This window comes from Bos indicus, chromosome 21 (genome assembly GCF_029378745.1).
Source record: "Bos indicus isolate NIAB-ARS_2022 breed Sahiwal x Tharparkar chromosome 21, NIAB-ARS_B.indTharparkar_mat_pri_1.0, whole genome shotgun sequence".
NCBI classification, from domain to species: domain Eukaryota; kingdom Metazoa; phylum Chordata; class Mammalia; order Artiodactyla; family Bovidae; genus Bos; species Bos indicus.
The window spans coordinates 65,415,726-65,441,992 of NC_091780.1; the positions used below are offsets into that span (position 1 = coordinate 65,415,726).

At 51.3% G+C, this 26,267-nt stretch overlaps 1 protein-coding gene across 5 annotated transcripts in view; it reads left to right on the forward strand.

Annotated features, from left to right (window-relative positions):
• Positions 1-26,267, forward strand: part of WDR25 (WD repeat domain 25) — a 145,619-nt gene that overhangs the window by 89,663 nt on the left and 29,689 nt on the right. For all 5 annotated transcript variants that reach the window (XM_019983921.2, XM_070775720.1, XM_070775723.1 and 2 more), the window contains one exon: positions 12,234-12,364. In XM_019983921.2, coding sequence (XP_019839480.2) covers positions 12,234-12,364 — 131 coding nt within the window. The remainder of the gene's footprint in view (positions 1-12,233; positions 12,365-26,267) is intronic.

The window sequence follows — 26,267 nt, forward strand, 5'->3', positions numbered from 1 at the left end:
CCACTGCAGACTCCATGCCCGTTCCACCGTGCTGGGTGTGTGCGCTCCTCAGACCGTGACCTTCCTGGGAGCCTGTCCAGGCCGAGAGGGAGCTGCGGCTCCGGGGGTTTGGTCCCGCTGGGTAATGGTGACCGTTGAGTCAATGACAGTAGGAGGTCCTGTCACCAAGTGCCTGCTGTGTGCAGGGTCTTCTGTAGCCTTCTGTTCAGGGTGAGGCCCCACTTACTCCTTGAGACTGGCGCCTCCAGAGTCCCCTTTGTCACGCAGACCCAGAGGCACAGCCGGGCAGTGGCCGAGCCAGGATGATCACAGGTCTACCAGGCTCCGAGGCTGGTGGCCTGACTGCTACACTGCGTTGCCCGTGGATCCAGGAAGCCATGCTTGGTATTGGAGACACAGAGGTGAACAAGCCCCAGGATCCACCCTGGAGAAGCTCCCATCTGCTGGTGGAGACAGACATACAGGGAGTCCCAGAGAACAGTGAAAGGCTGAGATGATGTAGCCTGGAAGATCAAGGAAGGCTTCCTTGAGGAAGTGGGGCCCAAGCTGATGCAGGAATAGGGGAGACAGAGAATCAGGATAGAGGGGAGCTGGTGAGGAGGAGGAGGGAAGTGGAATTTCAGCAGATGGAACGAGGATGGATCCATCATGGGAGCATGAACCATGTGGTGTGTGTGGGGTGCAGGGAGCTGGGGGAGGTGAGTCTGGGGGTGCAGGAATGGGAGCTCCAGCTCCACACGTGTCCTGGACCATGGGGCGTGCCTTCCCCACATGCTGCTCCCCAGACCAGCATCACTGAGCACCCACGGGTGCCTGCATCGCCTGCCCAGGGGTGGAGGTGGGATGAGTTTCCCACGCAGGTGATGCTGGCGGGTTAATCAAATGCAAGTCAGTTTGACAACATTAGTGAATTCCTGGTGGCCCTTTGTCACAATCTGTCTCCTCAGTCAACAGATGTTAAACAGACCCTGCCACGGTCTCTGGGTGTGAGTGTGGGTGGGAGCGAGTGTGGGGGGTTCAGACGTGTTCAGGCCTTCCAGGAGGCCTCCCGCCTGCTGAGTTAGGGCCTGCCACAGCCGGTGGCGGTCGGGGGCTGTTGCTGAGTTTGGAGCAGGAGGGAGTCATGGCAGGTCTCCCTGGTGGCAGGTGTGACCCACGGTGCGGTGGGAGCCGCAGGAGGGGAATGTGCCCGCCCCCACCCGGTCTGTGCTGGACTGTGCTGGAGGGAACGCCGTCTGCTGCCCCAGCTGCGGTGTGTGGGGTGGGACGGGGGAGGTCTGGCCCTGCCCCACCCCGCCCCGGGCCTTGCTGTCCACTCGGGGTGGTGAGGGGGCACTTTCCCCTGCACCCCTCTGCTGGGAATGGGCTCACCACCTGATTCGCCTCTTGAAGGCCCCCTCTCATTCATTCAGCTGTTACTTATTGAGCGCCAGCTGTGTGCAGGCCCTCGTGCCGGGCCGTGTTGGTGAGCAGCACGCATGCACTCTGTGCCTTGAGCGGGGCAGGCAGGGGCCAGGGGTTGGCCCTTGCCCTTGGGGAAGCCCTCTAGCTCCTGGACGGGGCCTTTCCTGTTGAGGGGTTGTTGGGTTTCTGGGTCCGTCCACCCCCGTTAGTGTGGGAGCTCCCTGAGAAGGGCGGGCGGGGGGAGCCTGTCCTGCTGGTCCCTGGGTCTCTGTCACCCGGCCAGGGCCCGCTCGAGCAGCTGCTCAGTGGATGTGTGGACGAGGCTGAGCTGAGGCTGGCACTTGCTGGGCAGGGCTGGGTTCACGGGGGCCGCAGGGTGGGCTGGGGGCTCCATGTGCCCTGGCCCAGCGTGTGCGGGGATGTTCTCCGCCTGCAGTCCCTGTGGCTCGCGACCTCATTTGACTTCTCTTGTCCTTTCTCGCCACCAAGTCTGATCTTCCTTTTCACTTGATCTGCCTCTTTCCGCCCTTGGTGATTTGGCTTTTTCATTTCAATCTAATTAGAACTCCCTGCCAGGAGAAGGCAACGCAGGGCGTTCTCACTGCTGCGCTCTGGGAATTAGTCACTCGGTGCCCATTGTCGCTAATGGGAATTTGGCGCCAAGGCCATTTATCCTGGTGTCCTCAATCAATACAGTTAAAAATCTGTGGATTCGGAAACGTCAATACCTGGCCTGAAATATGGAGGGCCAGCCACATTTTATCTCGTTAATTTATAGTTCTGACGGGCTGTTGGCTTATAGAACAACCATGAATCAACACTTAAATAAAATCTGCTCACAGATTAATTATTTTTGGTGCTCTCATTTCAGTCTGTAGTCTTCCTAACAAAACGTCTCTGGTACATTCGGCTGAGGTGGTCTTGGGGAGCGCTCGTCGACTCCTCCAGGGCGCAAGTGAGTCAGTGTCCGGCATACCAAGTCAGCCTGACTCCTCGGAAGCCCCCGGCCAGCTTGTGCTTGTTCAGTTCCAAGTGGCGCTGGTTTCTTGCAGATTCCAGCCTGCAGCCTGGCTGGTGAGGCCTTGGACTTGGCATGCATTTGTTGGCTACAAGGGAGGTGGTCCTTTCCCTGGAGCCCCCAGGGCGCTGGGTGGTCAGGATCCCTTATTGTCCTTCCTGTGCCCAGTCAGCTCTCCCAATGTGTGACTAGCCCGTGCGGGGCATCCGGGCAGTGCCACCTGGTCCCAGCTCCCGGATACTGGAGGCACGGTGGGACCGAAGGAGCTTGGATGGGGTGCAAGCCGGGTGTCCTTGGGGGAGGGTCCTTGAGCTGTCTTTCTGCATCTGTGAACTGGGTAGCAGTGCCCAGCGGGTGGGCTCGTCGAGGGGCACAGCTGAGATCACATGTACAGAGTAAGTGCCTGCTGCATGGAGGCCACTTAGCAAAGCAGCTCCTGCCCCGCTCCATCTCTGCCCTACAAGGCCTGACAGAAGGTGGGAAATGATGGCCTTGTTCCTCTGAGCATCCGGACCCAGCTGCTGGACGATTTCTCCAAACAGGGCAGCTTTGGTGGCTCAGTTCCGAGAGCCTCCCAAGAGGCCCTGAGCCAGCTTCCTAGCATGGCCTTGATCCCACGTGTGAGTCTAAGGGCAGATGGATGGGAAGACCACCTTTCAGGGTCTCCCAGCTGCTTCTCTATCTTTTCCTTCTCCATGACAGGATGGCCTGGTGGGGGGTAGCAGCTTTCTGCTCGTCATGTGTTGGCACCTGCCCTTTCTTTGGGGTGGGTGTCCTCTTTGCTCAGACCCCACCACCCACAGCCTTGCTGTCCCCAGCCCCTGCCTGGCTTTTCCTGCTCTGGGATTGCTGTGTCCCTTGGCATGGGTATGTGGGCCCAAGTGGCCAACCGGGACTGGCCCCACCAATAATCATTGCTCTTGTTTTCCAGAAAGTGTCTTCTGGTGCTTCCCTCGTTTTTGCATCATGATTGGGGCCTCCATCACAGAAACATGGAAAAAGGGAATGACAAAGTGGCCAGTGCTCATGGTGGGCCAGGCCGTGGGCCCTCTAGCCCTGGTTCCTGGCACCCTGTTTGGCCTGTATCAAGCTGAAATGAATAAGTGGATATTAGGCCCTCTGCTTATTATGTATTTAGTCTCCACACTAACCAGTCAGTGAGATATTTTTATCCCCATTTCATTGACTCAGACACCGAGGCCTGGTGTTTGGTGACCTGCAGTGACAGAACTGGGGTTCAGCTCCAGCCTGTGAGACTGGCAGAGGCTCTGGCCAGTCTCCTGGCGTTTGAAGGGCAGGAGTGGGTTCCCTCACCACGTCTGTTTCTGGGTTGCAGGCCAACAGTTTGTGTAAACTGAGTCCAGGAGAGCCTGCTTGGCCCTCTCCCGAGCAGCTGGCTCCCTGCCTGCCGAGTGGAGGATAACTCGTGGCGGTGGGGTGGGGCGGCGGGCCTCTGGGAAGGAGCCGCACCCAGGCCAATCCGGACTCATCCCTCTGATGAAGTGAGTGGCTGTCCTGGCTGCACCCCTCCTTCCGGCAGGAGGAGTGTTTGCCCTGATGATTTTAGAACACTTGGCAGAGGAAGGGGTGAGAAGCCTCCAAATTAAAAGACCCAAGGAGAGTGTCAGGGGCTCGCTCAGCTCTGGAGAAGGGGCCCAAGGGGAGGCTCCTTGTGGGGCCACAGCCTGCAGAGCAGCGCTGCCCCGAGGGGCCTGGGTGTCTCTAGTCCCGGGCTTTTCAGCACCTTGACTGTTTTCTAGAGCATCTCAGAGGACCCTGGTTAAGCGTTCCCCCCGTGCCCATGGAGAGCAGGAAGGCCTGCTGCCAGTGGGCATGGATACGGCGCTCCCGAGGGTGCGGGCATGTTTGTGTCATCACTCCTTTGGCCCTAGATCCAGACATGGAGGCTGTGCCCCCCTGATCCAGGCACGTGTCCCTGTTCCCACCCACGTTCTTCTCTTCCGCCTGCAGGAGTATCTCTCTCCAGTCCCAACCTTAATTTCTCCCCCTCTTTCCACACAGCTTCGGGGTGAGAAGCTGACCCTAACTGTGGATATATATGAAATCGGGTGCTACCATGCTTGAGGAGGCCCCCGCCAGCCCTGTATCTCACACTTGGAATGTGCCTCTGAGGCCCCTCCCCGCCTCCACAGACGTCCGTCTTGTCATCTGCTAGTTAAGCTCATGCCAGCCCTCTGGATAAATCAAAGGTGGTTTTTAATCAACGGTGCTATTTCATTCATTACCGTTATTGCACAGCAGTGGTGGCTTTATCTCTGTGTGTGTTTAATTGCGATTGCAGTGCAGTTTGGCTCCCTTCGCAGGTAGGATGACCTCCGTTGATTGACCCTGGAGCCTAAACACGGTCACGGCTTGTTCATGTCCCAGCGGTGACCTCCGAGTCCCAGAAAACCAACTTAAGTTATACCTTTGGGATGGACCCTTTCTTTTTGCAAGTGGAGAACTATTTTTTTTTTTTTTTTTTAAAGTTAGTAAACTCAGCCCTGTCCAGTTAATTAAATGCAGTGGCCAAGCTTGATGTAAGAGAAATTTCTATAACTACTGCCATTTCTTCTGTTACTACGGCTGCTGCCACAGCTGCTGTCTTCAGGCCTGTCATTTGTCCGGGGCTCTCTGTCTTACCTGCATTGTCTCTAATTCTCAGAACAGCCTCTGAAGGTCAGATCTGTTATCCTGATTCCTTGTACCGGGAGCCCACAGATCCGAGAGGATTGCCAGCTGATCCAGGGGCTGCCAGCTTATCCGTGGGGAGAGCGTGCAGACGTGGGCATGTCTGAACTCTGGCCCGGGCCCCTCCCCAGGACTCAGCCCGGCATGCCAAGGCAGCCCTTGTTTCTGATCTGCAGAGTTTGATCTGAAAGTTAGCAAGCTCCTGTTCTTGTTAACTTCGAGTCAGGATGGTTAAATTTACAGCTGGCTGAATACTTCCCAGAGGATGAGTGTAACGATATTGATTTTAGTGGAATGAGTCATATGCCGCCTGCCTGGGAACACGAGCTCCATCACCCGCAGCCGGCAGTCGCAGCCAATCCCTTGTCAATGTCTCCGCAGCCCGCTCCCCAGCCCGCGATGCGCACGCAGAGCCCAGGAGAAGGAAAGGTCACGGTGTACCCATGGGCGGGCAAGGTGGGGTGCAGCCGGCCGGGCCCCAGGGTCGCTTGGGTCCAGCCTCTGTCCCAGCGTGACCAGTTTGTGTGACGTCCCCTCTCTGTCCTCCGTGCAGCCCACTGTGAAACAGGTCCACGCAGAGTTGCAGTAGGACCCATGCACGCCCCAGGCAGGGGCCCTCTCCCCTGAGAAGAGGGCCTGAACTTCCCTGCAGTCTCTTGGGGACCCAGGCTTGGGTTTCACCTGAGTTGTTACCTGCCAGGACCTGGGCTGGGATGCAGACCTACTGAGGGGGCTGGAGAGGCCCCTCAGGGCCCTGGAGCCCGCATGACGAAAGGGCCCTGCATGGTAGGTGTTAGGGTGGACAGATAGTGTCGCCCAGCCGCGCGGGTGGTCACCTCGGGGAGCTCAGTGTGTCTGTCTGAGAAAGGGTGGTGGGGGCTCCCTGAGGAGGACCCCGGCCGGCGTGACTAGCTGCCTTGTCTCAGCAATATCGGTGACGGCGCCCTGGCGGCAACAGGAGTGTCGAGAGAACAAATTGCATTTCTGCGTTCTATTTCCAACATGTTTTTGCTTTAATGGCGAGTTATAGTTTGTTTGTATCATTATTGATTCACGGAGGCAAAGAAGTGATTTTTCCTAACTCCAAGAGGGTCTGAACAGTGCTTATACCAGTCAAGTTCATTATAACACGATCAATAACATCAGTGTTAGTGGATTAAATATTTTAAAACTCAGTTTCTTATAAGCAGCATACAATGAAGAAGTGGAATTTTCCATAACAAATGTGTAAACAAGTCGGATGCGTCTCACGGTTAGAGGTTATATATAACCAAGCGTTGTGCTCAGAGTCTCATGGCCCCGGGAAGGGATGTGATAACTATGCCGCCCAGTTTCTGAGAAGTTTCAGAGCAGGAGCACATGTGACAGGCCAGGACCTCCGCTTCCATCATGGCTATCACCTTCAAGACAGTGTCTGATAAATGTTTGCCAGCCTTATCCATGTCTCTTTAAGAAAATGTAAAGGCCAGCCCGGGGCATCATATTCTCATAGCCTCAGAACAAAAACTTAAGTCAGTAATCTCTCAAGTCTCCTGCTGTTGAAAACTCATATCCCTTGGTTTTAGCTTTCAGTTTAGCTAAGGATGAATTCAATAATTTGGGGCTTAGTTGTCTTCAAACCAGAAGAGTTTCCCTTTGTTGTTTGCTGTCTGCTGGGCCTTCTAGAATCCTCTGCATCCCACGCTGCTTACTGCCCTCCCAACACGTGCGCGTTTGAGGGCACGTGACTCCGCGGAGAAGGGGCCTGCCCAGGGTCGCTCTCCTGAAAGTGACAGAGCTGGGATGAGCCCTGGGTCTGTGTGACCCTCAACCCCTCCTCGGTATCACCTTTCGCTTTGCACAGGTTGCTGGGGCCCTGATTGCATTACAGTCTCACCCCAGACCTCCTTAGGTTGTGTCTCTCGAAAATTAGGGATCTGTAAGCTGTGAAAGTGCTGTACTCAATATGCCAGCAAATTTGGAAAACTCAGCAGTGGCCACAGGACTGGAAAAGGTCAGTTTTCATTCCAATCCCAAAGAAAGGCAATGCCAAAGAATGTTCAAACTACTGCACAATTGCACTCATCTCACACACTAGTAAAGTAATGCTCAAAATTCTCCAAGCCAGGTTTCAGCAATATGTGAACCGTGAACTTCCAGATGTTCAAGCTGGTTTTGAGAAAAGGCAGAGGAATGAGAGATCAAATTGCCAACATCTGCTGGATCATGGAAAAAGCAAGAGAGTTCCAGAAAAACGTCTATTTCTGCTTTATTGACTATGCCAAAGCCTTTGACTAGGTAGATCACAATAAACTGTGGAAAATTCTTCAAGAGATGGGAATACCAGACCACCTGACCTGCCTCTTGAGAAACCTATATGCAGGTCAGAAAGCAACAGTTAGAACTGGACATGGAACAACAGACTGGTTCCAAATAGGAAAAGAAGTATGTCAAGGCTGTATATTGTCACCCTGCTTATTTAACTTCTATGCAGAGTACATCATGAGAAATGCTGAGCTGGAAGAAGCACAAGCTGGAATCAAGATTGCCGGGAGAAATATCAATAACCTCAGATATGCAGATGACACCACCCTTACGGCAGAAAGTGAAGAGCAACTAAAAAGCCTCTTGATGAAAGTGAAAGAGGAGAGTGAAAAAGTTGGCTTAAAGCTCAGCATTCAGAAAACTAAGATCATGGCATCTGGTTCCATCACTTCATGGGAAATAGATGGGGAAACAGTGGAAAGTGTCAGATTTTATTTTTCTGGGCTCCAAAATCACTGCAGATGGTGACTGCAGCCATGAAATTAAAAGATGCTTACTCCTTGGAAGGAAAGTTATGACCAACCTAGATAGCATATTGAAAAGCAGAGACTTTACTTTGTCAACAAAGGTCCGTCTAGTCAAGGCTATGGTTTTTCCAGTGGTCATGTATGGATGTGAGAGTTAAACTATGAAGAAAGCTGAGCGCCGAAGAATTGATGCTTTTGAACTGTGGTGTTGGAGAAGACTCTTGAGAGTCCCTTGGACTGCAAGGAGATCCAACCAGTTCATCCTAAAGGAGATCAGTCCTGGGTGTTCATTGGAAGGACTGATGCTGAAGCTGAAACTCCAATACTTTGGCCACCTCATGTGAAAAGTTGATTCATTGGAAAAGACTCTGATGCTGGGAGGGATTGGGGGCAGGAGGAGAAGGGGACAACAGAGGATGAGATGGCTGGATGGCATCACAGACTCAATTGACATGAGTTTGAGTGAACTCCGGGAGTTGGTGATGGACAGGGAGGCCTGGCGTGCTGCTGTCCATGGGGTCGCAAAGAGTTGGACAAGACGGAGCGACTGAACTGAACTGAACTGAAGCTTATTAAAAAATGGAAACGTTTTTTAGTTTTGGTCCCTTTTAACAAAGAAAATACAGCAGAGGCCGAGATATTACAAGTAAAAGTAGGAAAAAAAGATATAAATTATGGCTTGTCTTCCAACTGGAAAATTTTAGTACTTAAAAGACATAGATTCTCAGTCTCTTTAGGGAATGGAGAATGAATAACATAGTCAAATACATTTTTTTTTCAGCAAAAATGTTCAGTCATTATCTTTTAGCAGCTCGACTTTCACTTTTCCTCTCCTCTCCCCCGCCCCCCATCCGTACCATTGCTGGCAAGACTGTATCACTACACTTTTTGAAAAAACATGGCTAATTCACTGCCTTTCCTGAAATAAGCATATGGTTATATGATATGGTCCAAGAAACAGGGAGGATTATTTTTTTTCTCCAGGCAGATAGTTTGTTTTTCCTTTTGGAATTAAGGGTTGGCAGTGAATTGCAAATGAGCAAGAAGTCGGCATTAGGCACAGTTGTTTCCTTCTGAAGAGAAGACTTGTGGCCTGCTAGGGCCTTCTCGCATTGCGGGGGCTGCAGCGGCACCTGGACGCTCCTTTTCCAACAAGGGATCGTGATGATTGCCTTTCCGCTGAGCCCCCATGCGGGTCCCCCAGCCCTTTGGCTGAAGCGAGGCTCCTGAGGCCAGCCCTGGGGTGCACAGGCTGGCAGCCTCTGTTCCATCCTTCCTGGACGGGGAGCCTGCTAACTGGGCTCTTAAATGCTGGGTTTCTTTCTTTCATCTTCCTTTTAAATATTTGTGTACTTGGCCGCGCGGGCTCTTAGTTGCGGCGTGTGGCATCTTTCGGTGTTGGTGGCAGCACGTGGGATCTTGACTTGTGGCATGCGGACTCTCAGTTTGCAGAACGTGGGATTGAACCCGGGCCGCCTGCACTGGGGCTGTGAAGTCTTGGTCCCTGGACCACCAGGGAAGTCCCACGCTTGGTTTCTGACCATGGTTTTCTGACTTGGTTTCAACTGTAGCAGAAAGGCGAGGAAGAGTTTGGGTTCCAGACAAGTTTCAGGAAAGGCAAAGAAAGAGGAAGAACGAGAACAAGAAGTACCAGGTTTCCAATGAGATTCATTCCCCGGGAAGCAATTTTTTTGGTTAACTTGAGAGAGTTGCTTGTCTTTTGAGCTAATGAAAGGGGCACAGCACCCAGAACACTACAAGTCTGTTCATCTTCCTGATGCTTCACAGGGGAGTTATTTATTAGAAAAGCAGTATTATGACAGCATATCAGCGTTATCTTACTACGCCTCGAACAATGCATTTCCTTGGGCGAATCACGTCTTCCCACCTTGGTTCACGTGCGTCCTTCTTTAATGTTCCTGTGACTCAAGAACAAGTGCCCAGCATGGTTGTTCTTGCCACACTGCTATTTACAGTCCCAGCTGTAAATGGCTTTTCAACGTGGCGCCGGGCAGAGAACCATATTTGCCTTGACTGCTCCCCTCGGGTTGGACAGCGAGGCCACTGTTCATGGTCCCTTCACTGTAGTCAGCAGTGCGACCCCAACTGGCCAGCCCTTGACAGCACGTCGTGATGACACACGATGACCACGGAGATCTCTGTGTGTTGCATTTTGTAGCAAAACAGTGGAGGGGCTTATTGAGCTTAAGGAGGCATAGAGTCTTCACTTACAAAAAGTCAAGTGTTTCCAGAATTTCCTCAGATGACAAGTGACTGCCAACTCTAGGCCCTTAGAAGATATTCGGGGAAAAAAAAAATCAACATGTTTAATCATCCATCAAGGTAAAGGTGATACTTTAACAAAGAGCAAGAGAGTAGCCTCTTTCCAAAAAGTTTGTATCCTGGAGAGGACATTTTGAAAACAGATGTTTTTAATCATTTGTATTATTCTGTAATTTTTGTTGCCCCAAATGATGTGAATGTATCACCTATTAAAACTTTGATTTTTGCACTTTTAACCCAGGAACAGTGTTTTTCTAATCTGCTCTAAAATCCTGTAAATGAAAATTTCAATGGATTGTGAATTGGGTTGTTAAAGATTAGTTGCAGGAGCCATTATTTTGCATTAGGGGAAATGGAGCTTTATTAGCAAAATGTTCATAAAATCCTTTGCATCAGTGGTTGAAGAAAGTGGGAAATGTCTCTCCTGTTTCCAGCAGTAAATGTCTTCCATTCTGGCTCCTCGAATCTCTGGAAGGAGGCTTTTGGGGCTCTGGAAAACTTCAGGGTCTAAACTGAGGCTGTAACTGAGCTGCTGTCAAGTCCCCGAGTCAATGAAAGGTCCCTAGATTACAAAAATGGAATAAGTATAGTCCTGCTGCTCTTACTAAAAATATCACAACTCATTTGGTTTAATCATTTCCAAGAGGTTTGTTGCTACTCTTAGTAAATGGCATATTAAAGTGTGTTTTAAAATATGGGTTATTTTATCCTTTTGTCCTTGTCTCAAAATCATCTTTTTTTTTTTGGTAATTGTTTTTATATTCATAATACATTGGTACAGTAGCACACTGTGTCACTTATTTATTAAATAAATATACCCGTGTTGGCATCGTATGCCTAAGGGTGTTCCTGTGCTGTCAGACAAGTTTGGAGACCAATGATCTAGGCAAATTGGCTTTATCAAGACTTCTGCTGTAACTCTCAAGAGCACCAGTTGATGACTTTTATCTCCTCACCTGGTGAGCTGCTAGAGCATTTAATTAAGTATGGTCCTGAAGGCAAAGCCAGGTGGCCTTCCGGAAGTGCTTTCTGAATCCGTGGGCCCAGCGCATCTCCTGGGTTCCTGTGAGAGGAGACTCTGCTTGAGATCTTGGCAGGGCACTGGCTTCCGGCTTCTTAGGTCCCTAACTGCCTCCACCTCAGTCCAGGGGAGGGTTTTCGAGGGCCAAAGGTGGTCAAGGATGCCCCTCCTGGGCTGTGGCACTGTGCAGAGGAAGGCACGCTGGCTTTGGAGGCCAATATCCCTTGGCTCAGCGCAGAAGTTCCGTTCCCCACGTGCCCCAAGTCTGACCTGTTCTAAATGATCGACAATTCTGGCATTTTTATGGCTTACCTCTAAGTGATCTTGGTGATAAAGAAGATATTTTCCACAGCAGAGTTACGTGCATACAGGCAGACATTTGCACAGTGCCTGAGGGTGCTTGATTGCAGTATCATGGCAGATAGAAACGGTGGTCCACACGCCTTTCCTCCAGCCTGTGGCCTGAGTCACTGTGATGTCACACTCTCATTGATCACTCAGGGTCTGATGGCACCCCACCTGCCACACTCTACCGCAAACCGCACCCACCGCATCCTATTGCAAGCCGTAAGGGTGTGATTGTAAGGTGCTGATCCTAAGAAGAATCACTTTGGCTCATCCCGCTCTTGGTTTTTACACTGCCCGATGAGTAATCTATGGTATTAATTGTGTAGCTTTGAGCTGTTATTCAGTCTTCCTGAGCCTTGGTTTCTTCAAACTGCAAAGTGGGTTTAGGGTTGCCATGTGCTTTAACTGGGTTGATGCGCATGGGTTTACTGTGCACCTAACAGGTGGTGTTCGTGGATTCAGGCACATTGCTTATCCCAGCGGGTAGGGGTGCGGTGGGGTTGAGCTAGTGGAGGATCTCAGGTAGCCTGAGAGTGAGGGCAGACGGTACCCTTGCTGTGATTCCAGAAATTCTCCCCTGGCTGCCTGGGCCCAGGTGGCTGTGTTCTGTGGCTCCGTACCAGGTGGCGTCTTAATGTTAAGATGTTTAGTTTGTGACCTGAGTATCTTCTGACTCTCTCCGTTTCGTGTGTTGCAGGAACCCAGCTGTTCAGCAGCCGGAGTGACTTCAGGATCACCGCCCTGAGGTTCCATCCGAGAGACCACAGTGTTTTTGTATGTGGCGGCTTCAGCTCCGAAATGAAAGCTTGGGACATAAGGACCAGCAAGGTAACACCCATCGTCCGCACTTGGCCTTTCCAGGAGAGCTTCCTGGACAATTTGAATGATTGGGGGCGGGTCAGCATCTATATATAGGACCCTCGAGGTGGAGTAATTACCACTTAATATGTAATCAGTGCAAAGCATAATTTTTAGATGTTTTGAAAGAACAGTCTTGAGTCATTAGATATTAAAGCGTCGTAGGTGCAGTTCTCTGCAAGCATGTTGCTAAAAATATTTGTGGAGCGCCTACTGTGTGCAGATGCTTCCAGATGTTAGAAAGTGAATCAGCCTTGGGTTACTCAAGGGAGTAATATTTAGATACAGATCAGTGGTGCGGAGGGGTGCTCTTTGTGTGTCTATGTGTGTGCGTGAGGGGAGGGGGCTTGGGGCGGGGCCAGCATTCACTCAGGGCAACGACGGCTTCACAGCGGAGACTGTGTTGCCTTCGGGGCTTAAAGGCTAGTCCCCATCAGTCCCATAGAGAAGCAGTTGTCCAATCTCATCCGTTTCCACAACGTGCTGCTCCCGTTGCTTCCCTCACTTAAGACATGGCATCTCCATCCTTCTGGTTGCTCAAGCCAAACCCATCATCACGCTCTCTGCTCCTGCTCTCATCCCCCGACACCCGAACCATCAGCAGATCCGTTTGTAACTGTGGCTTTAAGCCGCCCTTGTCTCCCGCTTGGGTAATGGCAGCGCTTTCCTTTCTGATAAATGTCTTCGTGGCAACACCACCCCACCCGCACCAGCCCCAGCCCCTGACAGTGTGTTCCTAACACAGCAGCCAGGTAGCCCGTGATAGCGAAAGTCGGATGTGTCACTCTTGCGGTCAGCACCATTCAGGCTCAGGTCTCACTCGCAGTAAGGGCTGTGTCCCTGCAGTGGCCCACAGGGGCCCCTTCTCTGCCGCTCTGGTCCCGTCAGCCCCTTCTCTGCCGCTCTGGTCCCAGCAGCCTCCTAGCCGTACCTAGAGCACGCCGGCGCATCCCTGCCTCAGGGCCTCTGCACCTTTGCTCTTCCTGCCTGCAGTGCGCCCCTCCCGGGTTTCTATGGAGAGGTTCCCACCCTCCCTCTTCCAGGGTCCTGCTCAAACGCTGCCTCTGCAGGAAGGCCTTCCTGGACCAGGTGCCGGGCAGCCCTGGCGTTCACTAGTCCCCCCGCACCTCACTTCTCTCTGTGTCATTCATCATCATCTGGCCATGGCTGTACGTATCTATTTGTCTGTCTCCCTCCCTTTGAATGTAATCTTCCAGGGCAGTGCTTTCTGTCTGTTTCGTTTGCTGCTGACTTCTAGCTCCTAGACCAGTGCCTGGCACGTGGTAGGCACTCAGCAGAACTTGGTTGACTGAATGAGCAGATGGAGGCGACCATGCAGACTGTGGGAGACTGGACAGGACCAATGACCTGCTCGACACGGCTGGGAATGGGCCCCAGGCAGTGGGACAGGCGGGCAGAGAGACTTTTAATGCTATGCATCTGGATTTGGATTAACAGTGGGGAGCCATGGGAGGTTTGTGAGCAGGGGCGGCCAGGATCAAGACTGAAGAAGGACTCAGGGAGGGGCAGTGAGGAAGAACCTCTGGGGAGCCAGTGGTTTCAGGATGTCTGTTTCAAGCCCTGAAAGCAACGCCCCTGGTCTGAAGGAGGCACCCAGTCTCTCAAATGCTGCAGGGTCATTCATGATGAAACGTGCATCGATCTTGACCTTTGCGGAATGTCAGAGACTGCCGTCCTCTGGCTGGGACCCAGGGGAGTTGGTGGTCCCGTGCTGAAGGGCTCTAGCCTGCTGCACCTGCAGCACAAAAGCCGCTGCCTAAAGGCATCCCCGTCCCGGCAGGTGCAGCGGCCCCCGCAGGTCTGCGCTGAGCAGAGGCCGTTCCGAATGGCTGGGGTGGAAGGTGGCGGGGTGAGGTCTCCAGTGCTGGATTCAGAAGGCAGGCTGGTGCTTCGGATCAGCAGCTGCAGGAAGGTGCTCTCCCACCAGGCTGTGGACGGGGGAGGCTCGTGTTTTGAGGAGAACCTAAAACCAGAAACAGTTTCCTTCAAGAGGACAGGATGTTCCATCCATATGTATCTTGCTTACAGGATTGTGCCTCACACAGAGGGGGGAGAATTAGACATAGAGAGATGTACTCTTTTTTTAAAAGAAAAAACACACATTTTTTTCTTTTACAAAGAGACTATTTTTTTTTTTTTTAAACAAAAATATTTGGAAAAGAGAGAAAAGCTACCCATAAAGAAGTGGACACGTGGACTTATAAAAGCACTGGAACACTCATGTTTGGGCTATAAATACATGGAGAATGAAAGAAAACACTGGGAAGTGCTGTTGGAGATGGAAACTCTTAGTCATGCCGTTTGACGGGGCCTCCTGGTCACCCAGCCCCTGCTGGCGGCCACGTCCCTCGGAGGTGCGCTTACTGTTTTTAGCCCCGAAGAGCAACCACGTAAGAAATTACTCGTCAAGGACGCCATCTGATTTAAGACTTTGTTCAAAATATCGGATTTTCTCCCAGGGCAGACGCCAGCTGATGCGCTCTGAGAACGCTAGGGGAGAAGCAATTAGGAGCAGATGTTGCTGAGACTGGTACTGGCACGTTTGCCAGTCCTCTCCCAAGCTAGTAACGTGGGTAACGGGACCGCGCAGCATTTGTTTTTGCTTCCTTTTCCCCAACAATCCGACTGCCTGTCCTCCTCGCTGGGTCACAGGGCTCGTTACATTTGCACCAGCCAGACTCAGGGGATCACTCTCTCTCCCGCTTCAATGAATATTTCATCTGAGAGGTTTGACCCAAGCGCCTCCTGTGGATCCAGCGGGAGGGCCAGAGAGGAGGGGCAAAGGTGCCCGCTTAAGGTGACTCTCCGCAGTCCTGCTGCGCTCCCACGGGGCGTGGGGCTCTGTCCAGCGTGCTGAACTCTCCAGCCCTGCCTGGCGAGCGTGCAGACACCTAGGGCTGAGCAGTGTGGCTCTTATTGCCTTCGGGGGCAGGCAGGAAAACTGCAGGAGGTACGCAGACTTTACCTTAAAATCATGACAGATTTCCTCTTTTAAAAATAATGGGAAGGGGACTTCCCTGGTGCTCCCGATGCTGGGGCCCCAGGTTCCATCCCTGGTCAAGGAATTAGATCCCACATGCCATAACTAAATATTCCATGTGCCATCAACTAAGATCTGGTTTAGCCAAATAAATAAATATGAAAAGGACAATGGGAAGGATTTTATTATTTCATATAATATGTGATTTTGTATGAAAAAATTAGAAACTAGAAATAGAAGGGGTGGCCGAGCCAGCTGAAGGTGAACATTCGTAACGTGTACTTGCCTTTTTTTTTTTTTTTTTATTTCAGTGTTCTTTTCCACTGTGTGTTTTTTAAACGTTGATTGGTCTTATTCTTATAGTTTTGTATTTCGCTTCACACGTTTCACACGGCATTCTAAGGGTTTTCCTTACAGTGAGATGAGTTCTTGTAGATTTTCAGTATATCCCTCGGACCCCGCACGCCTGGCTGGTTTGCTCCTTGCCTCGTCCTCGGTACTGAGAATGTGTGTCTGACACAGCAGGCACTCAATAAATATGGATCAAATGAATATATTTCAAGTGGTTCAGCTTATTAAACCATTTCCCGAGGTTGGTTTGGAGGACATTTGCTTTCCTTCGGTTTGCCATTTAAAGCTAGTAGATGTAAAGGTGGCGATGAGGGGTCGACCAGCTGAAGCTTAGGGCTACGTCTGACACACTTCCTGTGTTTGTAAATAAAGTTTTATTGGAACACAGTTCTGGTCATTCACTTGCATAGCAGCCACATCTGCTTTCACACCGCAGCAGCAGGAGTCGGGTTGTTGAACCGAAGACCGCATGGTCCGTAGAGCCAACACAGTTAGGATTTGGCTGACCCTGCCAAGATGGGTCTGGCTGTGGCGTGTGTCACCCCACGTCTGGTCGTGGCTGATCCCCCTGACCTGGCTGACCAGGTGGGGCCCCCCGTGCCTCACCCCTTTATGGGCACCCTGTGGAAATCGTGTGCACACAGAACGTTGTTTCCAGAGAACCATGCCTCAGTCAGGGGTATGCGGGTCCTTTTCTCTCCCTGTTACCGTCCCCAGGCAAACCACCCAGTCTGCTTTATTGTACGTTCTGCTGTCAGGCCCATTTGTGCGTCTAGTGTTTTCCACACTTGCAGTTTATTTCCTGCAGCTTGGGCCCCAGAATTCAGATTGCTGGGTTAAAGTAAGTCTGCGTTTTGAAGGCAAGGGGTAGGTGTCTAAGGCCACGGCTGATCCCACCATTGGAGCATGACAGCAGGGCCAGACAGCCTCCTGCCAGGCCCAAGGAGCAGTTGGAACAGATGACATTAAAGCTGCTTTCCAGCCATAGACAGACTTTTATGATTCCTTAAGCTAAGCTGCATGATCAATGTCAGGATTCTGGGCTTCTCCGGTCCAGCCCAATTCATTACAGCAAATGGGCGATTTGGCTCCTCTCTCTCTTCTCCGCCAATCTCTTTCCACTCAGGTTTGATGATCAGAGCACATCCCTCATCTCTGCAGTGCCTGACTTCATTTCCGGCCGGTCGGCAGGCTGTGTTCCGCACTAGCCCTCTGAGCCTGCTTACTGGCGCTGGCTCCATGCTGCCAGCATGAGATTTTCTGATGCTTTTTGTCTCCTGACAGTCTGCCCAAATGTGGGTATGGTCTGGAACCCAAGATTTCTGTGGCCTTACCTTTGTGTTACCGTGGGGGTCAGAGCCCCGATGGGCTGCCAGAGCGTATTGACCTCAGCTCCAGGAGACCTGGGCTCCCAGCCTCCCTCTCCCACATGCTTAGCTGGCTGATTGTAGGGGAATCTCTAGGCGAAAGCTTCCCTCCATTGGGTTTCCCCAGTAGTGCAGGAAAGGGGCAGCAAGAGGTCATCTCCGCAGCAGGCCTGTCAACCCTCCCCTACGTAGGAGAGCACCTGGCCGGGGCTCTCGTTAGGATGCGGATTCTGTTTCCGCAGGATGATGTCTTAGTCAGCTCAGATTGCTGGAACAAAGCACTGCAACCCACGGGCGTGGACAGTGGATGCTTATTTCTCATGGTTGCGGAGGCTGGACTCCAAGATCAGGGTGTCAGTGTGGTCGCGTTCTGGTGAAGGGTCTCCTCTGGGCTGGTAGATAGCTGCCGTCTTGCTGTGTCCACACATGATGGAGAGCGGGCAACCTCTGATCTCTACGCCTTTTTAAGGCCACTGTTCTCACCATGGGCCCTCCACCCTTATGACTTTATCCAAACCTGATTACCTCACAAAGGCCTCAGCCCCAGAAGTCATCACACTGGGGACTGCTGTTGTGCCTTGTTGTCTCAGTCGCTCAGTCGTGTCCGACACTGTGGCCCTATGGGCTGCGGCACTCCAGGCTTCCCGGTGCGCCACTGTTTCTCAGAGTTTGCTCAAACTCAAGTCCACTGAGCCGATGATGCCGTCCAACCATATTGTCCTCTGCCACGCCCTTCTCCTCTTGCCCTCAATCTTTCCCAGCATCAGGGTTTTTTCCAATAGTTGGCTCTTCACATCAGGTGGCCAAAGTATTGGAACTTCAGCATCAGTCCTTCCAATGAATATTCAGGATTGATTTCCTTTAGGATTGATTAATTTGATCTCTTTGCTGTCCAAGGGACTCTCAAGAGTCTTCTCCAACACCATAGTTCAAAAGATCTAACCAGTCAATCCTAAAGGAAATCAGTCCTGAATATTCATTGGAAGGACTGATGCTGAAACTGAAACTCCAATCCTTTGGCCACCTGATGTGAAGAGCTGACTCATTGGAAAAGACCCTGATGCTGGGAAAGGTTGAAGGCAGGAGGAGAAGGGCATGACAGAGGATGAGATGGTTGGATGGCATCACCGACTAAATGGACATGAGTTTGAGTAAGCTCTGGGAGTTGGTGATGGACAGGGAAGCCTGGCGTGGAGCGACTGAACTGAACTGATTTAGTGAATCATCCTTTTTACAAGAGTAAATTATGGAACTCCAACCTCAGCAAATTACCTCTCAGCTGAGCAGGTTCTGGCGCTGCAAACTGGAGCAGGCCTGGAGAATCTAGGACACGTGGCTCCTGGAACTGGGAGCCCGGCCTCTGCCCCAGTTCTCTCCCCTTCTGTAAGCAGGGCCAACCCCGGGCGGGCTGGGGCTGAGCGGGCTTTGATGCACTGTTGGACTTTGTGCCCAAGAAGGAGCCTCAGGTGCACTCAGGCCCCCCAGGCCTCAAAAACACCGACTGCACCTGCTCGGGTAATTCTCAGGATGAGATCCGCTCCGACAGGCCCGCACAGTTTTGCTCTAGTGTTGGTTTGACCTGAATCGTCAATCTTCCATGCTTGTTCTACAGCTTTTCTTTCTATTTTTAAAAAATATTTTTAAAAATACAACTTTATTTTTGGCTTTGCTAGGTCTTCATTGCTGTGCTCGCGGGCTTTCTCTGGCTGGGGGCTCCTCTCTTTGCAGTGGCTCCTCTTGTTGCGGAACACAGGCTCTGGGGCACGTGGGCTTCAGTAGTTGTGGTGCTGGGGTTTAGTTGCCCTTTGGCATGTGGGATCTTCGCAGACCAGGGATCAAACCAGTGCCCCTTGTATCTTAACCACCGGTAGAGCCCCTTTCCTTTCTTTCTTTTTAAGTTTGCAAAGGGCGTCTTGACTTGCAGATCTTGAATTGGTGTCATGACCTCCTTCTGGAGTTTTGTCCCAGACCCACTGCAGGTGAGTGTCCTCATGCAGGTGACGGTGCGGAGGGGTGGGCAGGGCAATGTTCTGGACCATCCTTCCCATCCTCCTGGAGTCTCATCTCTGCCCCTTGTCAGAGCCTCTCACTCTGGTGTGCCTTCCCTGCAGAGCGTAGACTCCCTGAGGGCAAGAATTTGCTCACTTCTGCTGTATTCCCAGTGCCTGGCCGAGTGCTGGGCGGATGGGAAGGAACTATCGCAGGAATGACTTAACGGCCTAAATCAAGACCAATTAAAAAAAAATCCCACGTGATGAGCCCTCCCAGTTGAATTGGAAGTTGAGCCAGCATCTGTTAACACGCTCTTCTCAGGTGCCCTCCATAGGCATCGTGCCCTAGACAGGGGCAGGGGGATGAACCAGCCGGTCACTCATCCAGTGGTTGCTGGTCTTCACTGGTGACCTGGTGGTCAGAGCACCCAGAACCTTAGAGGAGACCCAGCCCCTCTGCAGGTGGTCTCTGCGCCCAGCATTCTGAAAACTTTGCAGGTGATTCTAATGCAGAGCTGGAGTGGTGACCCACCATCCTGGGAGCCAGGGTTTGGGTGCATCAGTGAGAATCCCGAACCCCGGATGGTGCTGTGCAGGGTGTCTGCCGGCCGGTGAGGGCGTCCTGAAGTGCTGGCTCCCACCAGGGCGGCTGCCTGGGAGACGCAGCGCCCTTGGCTCTGGGTTCTGGGCACCATCCGTTTTTGCGGTGTTGCAGGCCGGTGGCTTATTTGCCCTAATGAGGTTTTGATTACTCTCCATTTGTCTCTTTCATCAGCTTTATGTTAAAAAGCCTTTTTATTTGGATTCTTTGTACTTGTGCAGTTCTGACTAAGTTTTGCCTCAAACCAAACTTTTTATGCAGATGAGAGCTGGAGATAAAGGAGGAGGTGGAGGTGGGGAAGGGGCGTGGCAGCCTGGCGCCCAGGGGAGGTGGTCACAGCTCTGGGCTCCCGCGGCCCGTCCGTCCAGTGGCAGTGGGGAGCTCTCAGCCCTGCAGCCTCCCAGCCCCGACACGCGGGGTGTGGACTGGGTAGGCACCGCCCGGCTGACTCCGTGATGGGCTCGGGGTGTGGACTGGGTAGGCACCGCCCGGCTGACTCCGTGACGGGCTCTCTGTGTCACCCATAGCAACACAGCAGTCCTGGGAGGCGTGCCAGCAGCTGTTGTCACCCTGTCCCCCTGGCAGGGAGCCTGAGGTTCACAGAGGTGCCAGCATAGGGCCGGTTGATAGTGGGGTAGGACCTGGACCCAGAGCCTGGACTCCCACACCCCAGCAGGTCCTCCTGTTCACAGGTTGAGGGCAGCGTTGGTCTTGGGTGTAGGGAAAGCTTTGGCAGTGAGAGCCGGGCACTTGGGTCCTAGGGAAGCCTACACAGGGCAGCCCTTGAGTTCAGATGCCCGCTCAGCCCTGCCGCTTGCAGCCCGGTGCCTGGTGTCAGAGGACCCAGCTGTGAAGTGGAGACTGCCAGGGGCCTGCAGCCTCAGGTCAGAAGTCACAAGCCCAGCATCTCTGTGCAGGCAGCCTCTCTGCCCCACATGTGGACGAGGAAACCAGTCCTGGAAGGTCCAGCTTTCAGGGAAGGAGTCTGCAGCCACTGCGGACTTGCATCTGCACCCAGAACTTATTCTGAATTCTCCCTCTCCCTATGGCAGGAGGAGGACACACTTCAATAACTGAGCCCCCGCTGGACACCAGGCGTCGTCCCAGGGCCAGGAGCTCAGGATCTGGAAGAAGGACCTGAGAAGGGACATTTCTTTGGTGTTGGTGGACCTGTGGGCCTCACCGGCTACCTTCACAAGCGGCCGGGGAGTTTCTCTGTGTCTCCTGGGTCATCCAAAATCTTGGGCAAAGCTAGAGAAAGGGTTCCTGGGGTCCAGAATCTCAGAGACTACCCCTAGCTGGATCCTTCTCTTCACCTTCACTCGGCAGCACTTTCCTCGGGGTGCCAAGCAGACTCTGGTTAAAAACCTGAAATGGACCTGCCACTGGAGCTCAGTGTGTGTCCACGGGAGAAGGTGCCACTCGGGAGGACCCTGTCCCCATGTGAGCACTTGGGCTCTTAAAGCTGGAGTAGGGCTGTCAAAAGTAGAAAGCAGATGCTGAATGGACCTGTAGTGATTATAGAAATACAGTGTTTGCATAATGTCAATGTGTGTGTCGTTTGTAGTTCATTTTGCCACTAAAAGAAGCTGTGTTGCATACCCTGAACACCTATCCTTGAGATTTTTAAAAATTTAATACTTTCATGAAATTTGTAATGATTATATAAATAAATGTTTATGTCCTTTGCAATTCATTTTATCACTGAAATAAGCTGTGTTACATACACTGAATATCTCTCTTTTGAGATATTTTTTCGAGATTTAAAAAAATTTAATATGTATATGAAATTGCTTCAGTTTTTGTTTTACTTAAACACTTATTTTAGTTTGCCATAACTAATAGCATCCAAAAAATCATAGGTTTGATGCCCTAGTTATTCTTTGTCTTAATGTGCTTGAAATACTTATTAAAATTTTTTGGTGGTGGCTTTGTTGAAGTGAAATTCACAGATCATCAATGCCTCCATGTGTAGCACAGGATTCATTTGTTTTTAGTATATTTACAGAGTTACTCAGCCATCACCGCAGTCAATTTAGAACATTTTCATCACCTCAGAAAGAAACCCTGTGCCCTTTAGCAGTCACCCCAACTCCTCTGTCTCTATTTGTTGAGACAGAGAAAAAGGACCATCGGTCTACCTTCTGTCTCTATTTGTTGTTCAGTCGCTAATTTGCTAAGTCGTGTTTGACTCTTTGCAACCCCATTAACTGCAGCATGCCAGGCTTCTCTGTCCTTCACCATCTCTCAGAACTTGCTCAAACTCATGTCCATTGAGTCGGTGATGCCATCCATCATCTCATCCTCTGTTGTCCCCTTCTCCTTCTATCTTCAATCTTTCCCAGCATCAGGGTCTTTTCCAGTGAGTCAGCTCTTCACATCAGGTGGCCAAAGTATTGGAGCTTCAGCTTCAGCATCAATCTTTCCAGTGAATATTCAGAGTTGATTTCCTTGACTCTCAAGTGTTTTCTCCAGATGTCTCTGTAGATCACCTATTCTGGACATTTTATATACACAGGATCATACCGTTTGAGGAACCGCCAGACTGTCTTCCAGAGTGTTTGCATTACTTTTCATTCCGAGGAAGGTTCTGAGTGTTCCCGTCCTCACCTCACTTGTTATCAGTCTTTTTGCGTGTCTCCGTCCCAGTGGATGTGAAGTGGTGTCTCACTGTGGACTCCTGAAAGTCTGTCTGTCTATCTGTGCCAAACCTTGGTTGTGGCATGCAAGATACTTACTTGCTGCACACAGATTCTTAGTTGTGGCATGTGGGATCTACTTCCCTGAACAGGGATTGAACCTGGGCTCCCTGCATTGGGAGCTCAGAGTCTCACCACTGGACCTCCAGGGAAATTCTCTCCTTCAGGTTTTATATAGATCTGTGCAGACTGTCGGAGAAGGCAATGGCACCCCACTCCAGTACTCTTGCCTGGAAAATCCCATGGGCGGAGGAGCCTGGAAGGCTGCAGTCCATGGGGTCGCTAAGAGTCAGACACGACTGAGCGACTTCACTTTCACTTTTCACTTTCATGCATTGGAGAAGGAAATGGCAACTCACTCCAGTGTTCTTGCCTGGAGAATTCCAGGGACGGCGGAGCCTGGTGGGCTGCCGTCTATGGGGTCGCACAGAGTCGGACACGACTGAAGCGACTTAGCAGCAGCAGCAGCAGCAGTGCAGACTATTTCTTCATGAATGAGCTTTGGTAGTTTGTGTTTCTCAAAGAATTGGTTTGTTTCATCTATGTTATCAAATGTATATACATAAACTTTTTCATGAAGTGAAAGTGATCATGGCTCAGTCGTGTCTGACTCTTTGCAACCCCGTGGACTGTAGCCTGCCAGGCTCCTCTGTCCATGGAATTCTCCAGACAAGAATACTGGAGTGGGCAGCCATCCCCTTCTCCAGGGGATCTTCCCGACCCAGGGATGGAAGCTGGGTCTCCTGTGTTGCAAGCAGATCCTTTACTGTCTGAGCCACCAGGGAAGCCCCAACTTGTTCATAATATTCCTTTGTTACCCTTTTTGATGTCTTTAGGTTCTGTCTTTTTCATTCCTGATATAGATATTTATGCCTTTTTTTTTTCTTTAGTGTGGCTAGAGATTTATTTTCTTTTACTTGCTTTGGGTTTAATTTGTTCTTCCTCTTCTTATTTCTTAAGGCAGCAATTTAGATTATTGATTCAAAATCCTTTTTAACATAAGCATTTTAATGCTATACATTTCCCTCTAAGAGCACCCTGCAAATCTTGTTGTGCAGCATTTAAATTTTCATGCAATTAAAAAATATTATCTAATCTTAGTTTTAACCTCCTCTTTGACATATGGGATATTTAGAACTTATTACTTAGCTCCTGGGCTTCCCTGGTGGCTCAGAGGTAAAGATTTTGCCTGCCAGTGCAGGAGACACGGATTCAATCCCTGGGTCAGGAAGATCCTCTGAAGAAGGAAATGGCAACCTACTCAGTTTTCTTGCCTGGAGAATCCCATGGACAAAAGAGCCTGGTGGGCTGCAGTCCGTGCAGTTGCAAAGAGTCGGACATGACTTAGCAACTAAACAACAACAATAACAAAACTTAGCTTCTAAATATGTAGGGGGTTTTCCTGCTATCTTCCTGTTAGTAACTTCTTTGTTTACTGATTCTGTTATGCTCAGAAAACATACTTTGTATGATTTCAATACTTTTATGTCCCAGAATATGTCTTGTTTCATTGAATATTCCGTACGCTCTTGGCAAGAATGTGTGTCTTGCTGTTATTGGGTGGGGTGTTCTGCAGATGACAGTTTGATCAAGTTAGATGAAGGGATTGTTCAGTTAGTTCTTCTAGATCCTGGCTGATCTTTCTGTCTGCTTGTTCTTTCAGTTATTGGGAGAGGAGTGTTGAAGTTGCCAACTACGATCATGGGCTCGTGTGTTTCTCTTTTCAGTCCTGTCATTTTTCCCTTGTGTATTTTGAAGCTGCCACCAGAACTCCACTGAGGGCCTGCTCGTAGGTCAAAGCTATTAGAGAAAATAAGAAGAAAAAAAAGAACCGGAAAAGAAAATAGCTTCTCACCTTTGTGCTGGTCATGTTTGCAGGTTTCGCCCTCTCTCTGGGGTCTGTTTGCTTATGTTTACTTTCAGAGTCCTTGGGGAGTTGCTTTCTGCATTTTCCCCAGAGTTTTAGTTGTAATCAGGGGGCAAGAGGTTCTGGTGGGCTTACTGGATCCCCCCGGGTGGATGTTTTCCTCCTGGCCTTGAATGTCCCCTCTTCCATTAGCCCGATGCCTCCTGTCCTGCAGGTGTCCACGGCTGTCTCCTCTCCAGGGCCTTTTCCTCAAGCCTCATTTCCCCCTTCCCTCCCTCGTTGCGGCTTGTAGCTTCTTGGCAAGTGTCAGCTTCCCGCTCCACAGGAATATGAGGACTGGGGGAGCCGAGGGGCTCGTCCAACCCGGCATTGTGTCCCCAGACCCCATCTTGCTGGCATGGGGTCAGTGGCTCCGTGTTTCTCAAATAAATGATTGTACCCACCTTCGTGAATCTGCAGCCGAACTCTGCAGAGATTCTATGACTTACGTTTATGCAATCCAAGTTCACGCCCCAAGTGCTGTGTTGATGCAGCGCTGTTCTCAGCACGTTGATGTTCTGTGAACCCCGCCAGCGGGCCCACTATGCTGGCAGCCACAGCCTTCCCCGCCGACCCTGACAAGAAGCCTGCCTGGTGTCCGTCTGCGGATCCAGCGCACTAGCTGAGAAAGGCGGTGGACTGTGAGGGAGGAAATGGCACAGGGCTTCCTGTAATTAGACTGTGCTGAGTGGTCCACTCATCCCATGCACTCAGGGAGGAGATGAACGATGGACGTCTCTCCTCACCACCCCCTGCACGTCCTTTTTACATCACGCAGATTTCTCAGTTTTTAATTACAGCCTATCACTTACTTTTTTTTTAAAGAAAGGTCTGGTTATCTGGCCTGTTTCATTCATTTATTCACTGAACATTAGCCAAGCACCTATCACGTGTAGGCCATCTCCCTAGTTTTCTGGATTCAAAGAAGCTACAGGAAACGCCTCACGCCTGCACTTGGCATCGTTAATCCACTGAGTTGCTGGACCAAGTGCGAAACCTCGGTGGCAGCTTTAGGACTGCCGTCCCCTCGCCACCCCCACACCCCTCACCATACCCCGTGCTTCCCTCCTCTGGGGCTGACACATAAGGTCATGCAGGTTGTCTCTGCACATAAGCACTCAGTCAGGGGGTGGCTGAGTGCTGGAATCTGGCCAGTGTTCTGCTGGCCAAGCCCTGCCCTTATCGGGGATGATGTCACCGGAAGGAGGGTCTTTTCCTGATATGAACCAGGGCCCAGGTGGGCCGGCTGTGGCCCCATCGCTTCCCCTTCCACCTGCTGTATCCACTGTCTCTCATCCTCACCAGGTCTACTCTGCACCCTCTCCCCTGGGGACCCCAGCGCTGCCTACCGTCCACCCCGTCTGTCTTCCACACCGCAAGGTCATCTTTGGGAAACGCAAATCCAAACCCATGTATGTACCTCTGGGCTCAGAGCCCTTCCTGACCCTACACTGCCTGTGAGGGCAGGTCCAGGCCTGCCTTCCTGGTGAGGACAGCTCTGCAGTGCCCAGCCCCGCCTTGGTCACCAGCTGTGCCTCTGAGTGCCCAGCCTTCCCCAAGCCCTCCCCGCAGCCACCACCTCACATGCCCGGGGAACTTAACACCTTCCCAGATTATTTGACTTGTCTGCCACGCATGGGATTTACTCTTAAGAATAAAGGAGCAGGCACATTATTTTCCAAAGAGGATAGAGGATGAGGAGCTTGCAAAGGAGCAGCCAGAGACCTGGGAGGAGAGCTGGGTCCAGGGCTGCGAGCTGTTGGGGGTGGGGACTCAGGATGCCAGCAGCGTGCATCGGTGGGGACAGAAAAGGGCGTCGGGTGTGCCTGTGACATGAGAGCAGAGAGGCAGGCTGTGCTCTGGACGTGCATTTTCATTACAGAAGTAATCTGCGCTCTCTGCAGCCTCCTTGGAAAATAGGAAAATATAATGAGAAAGATAACCATTCAATTTCAAC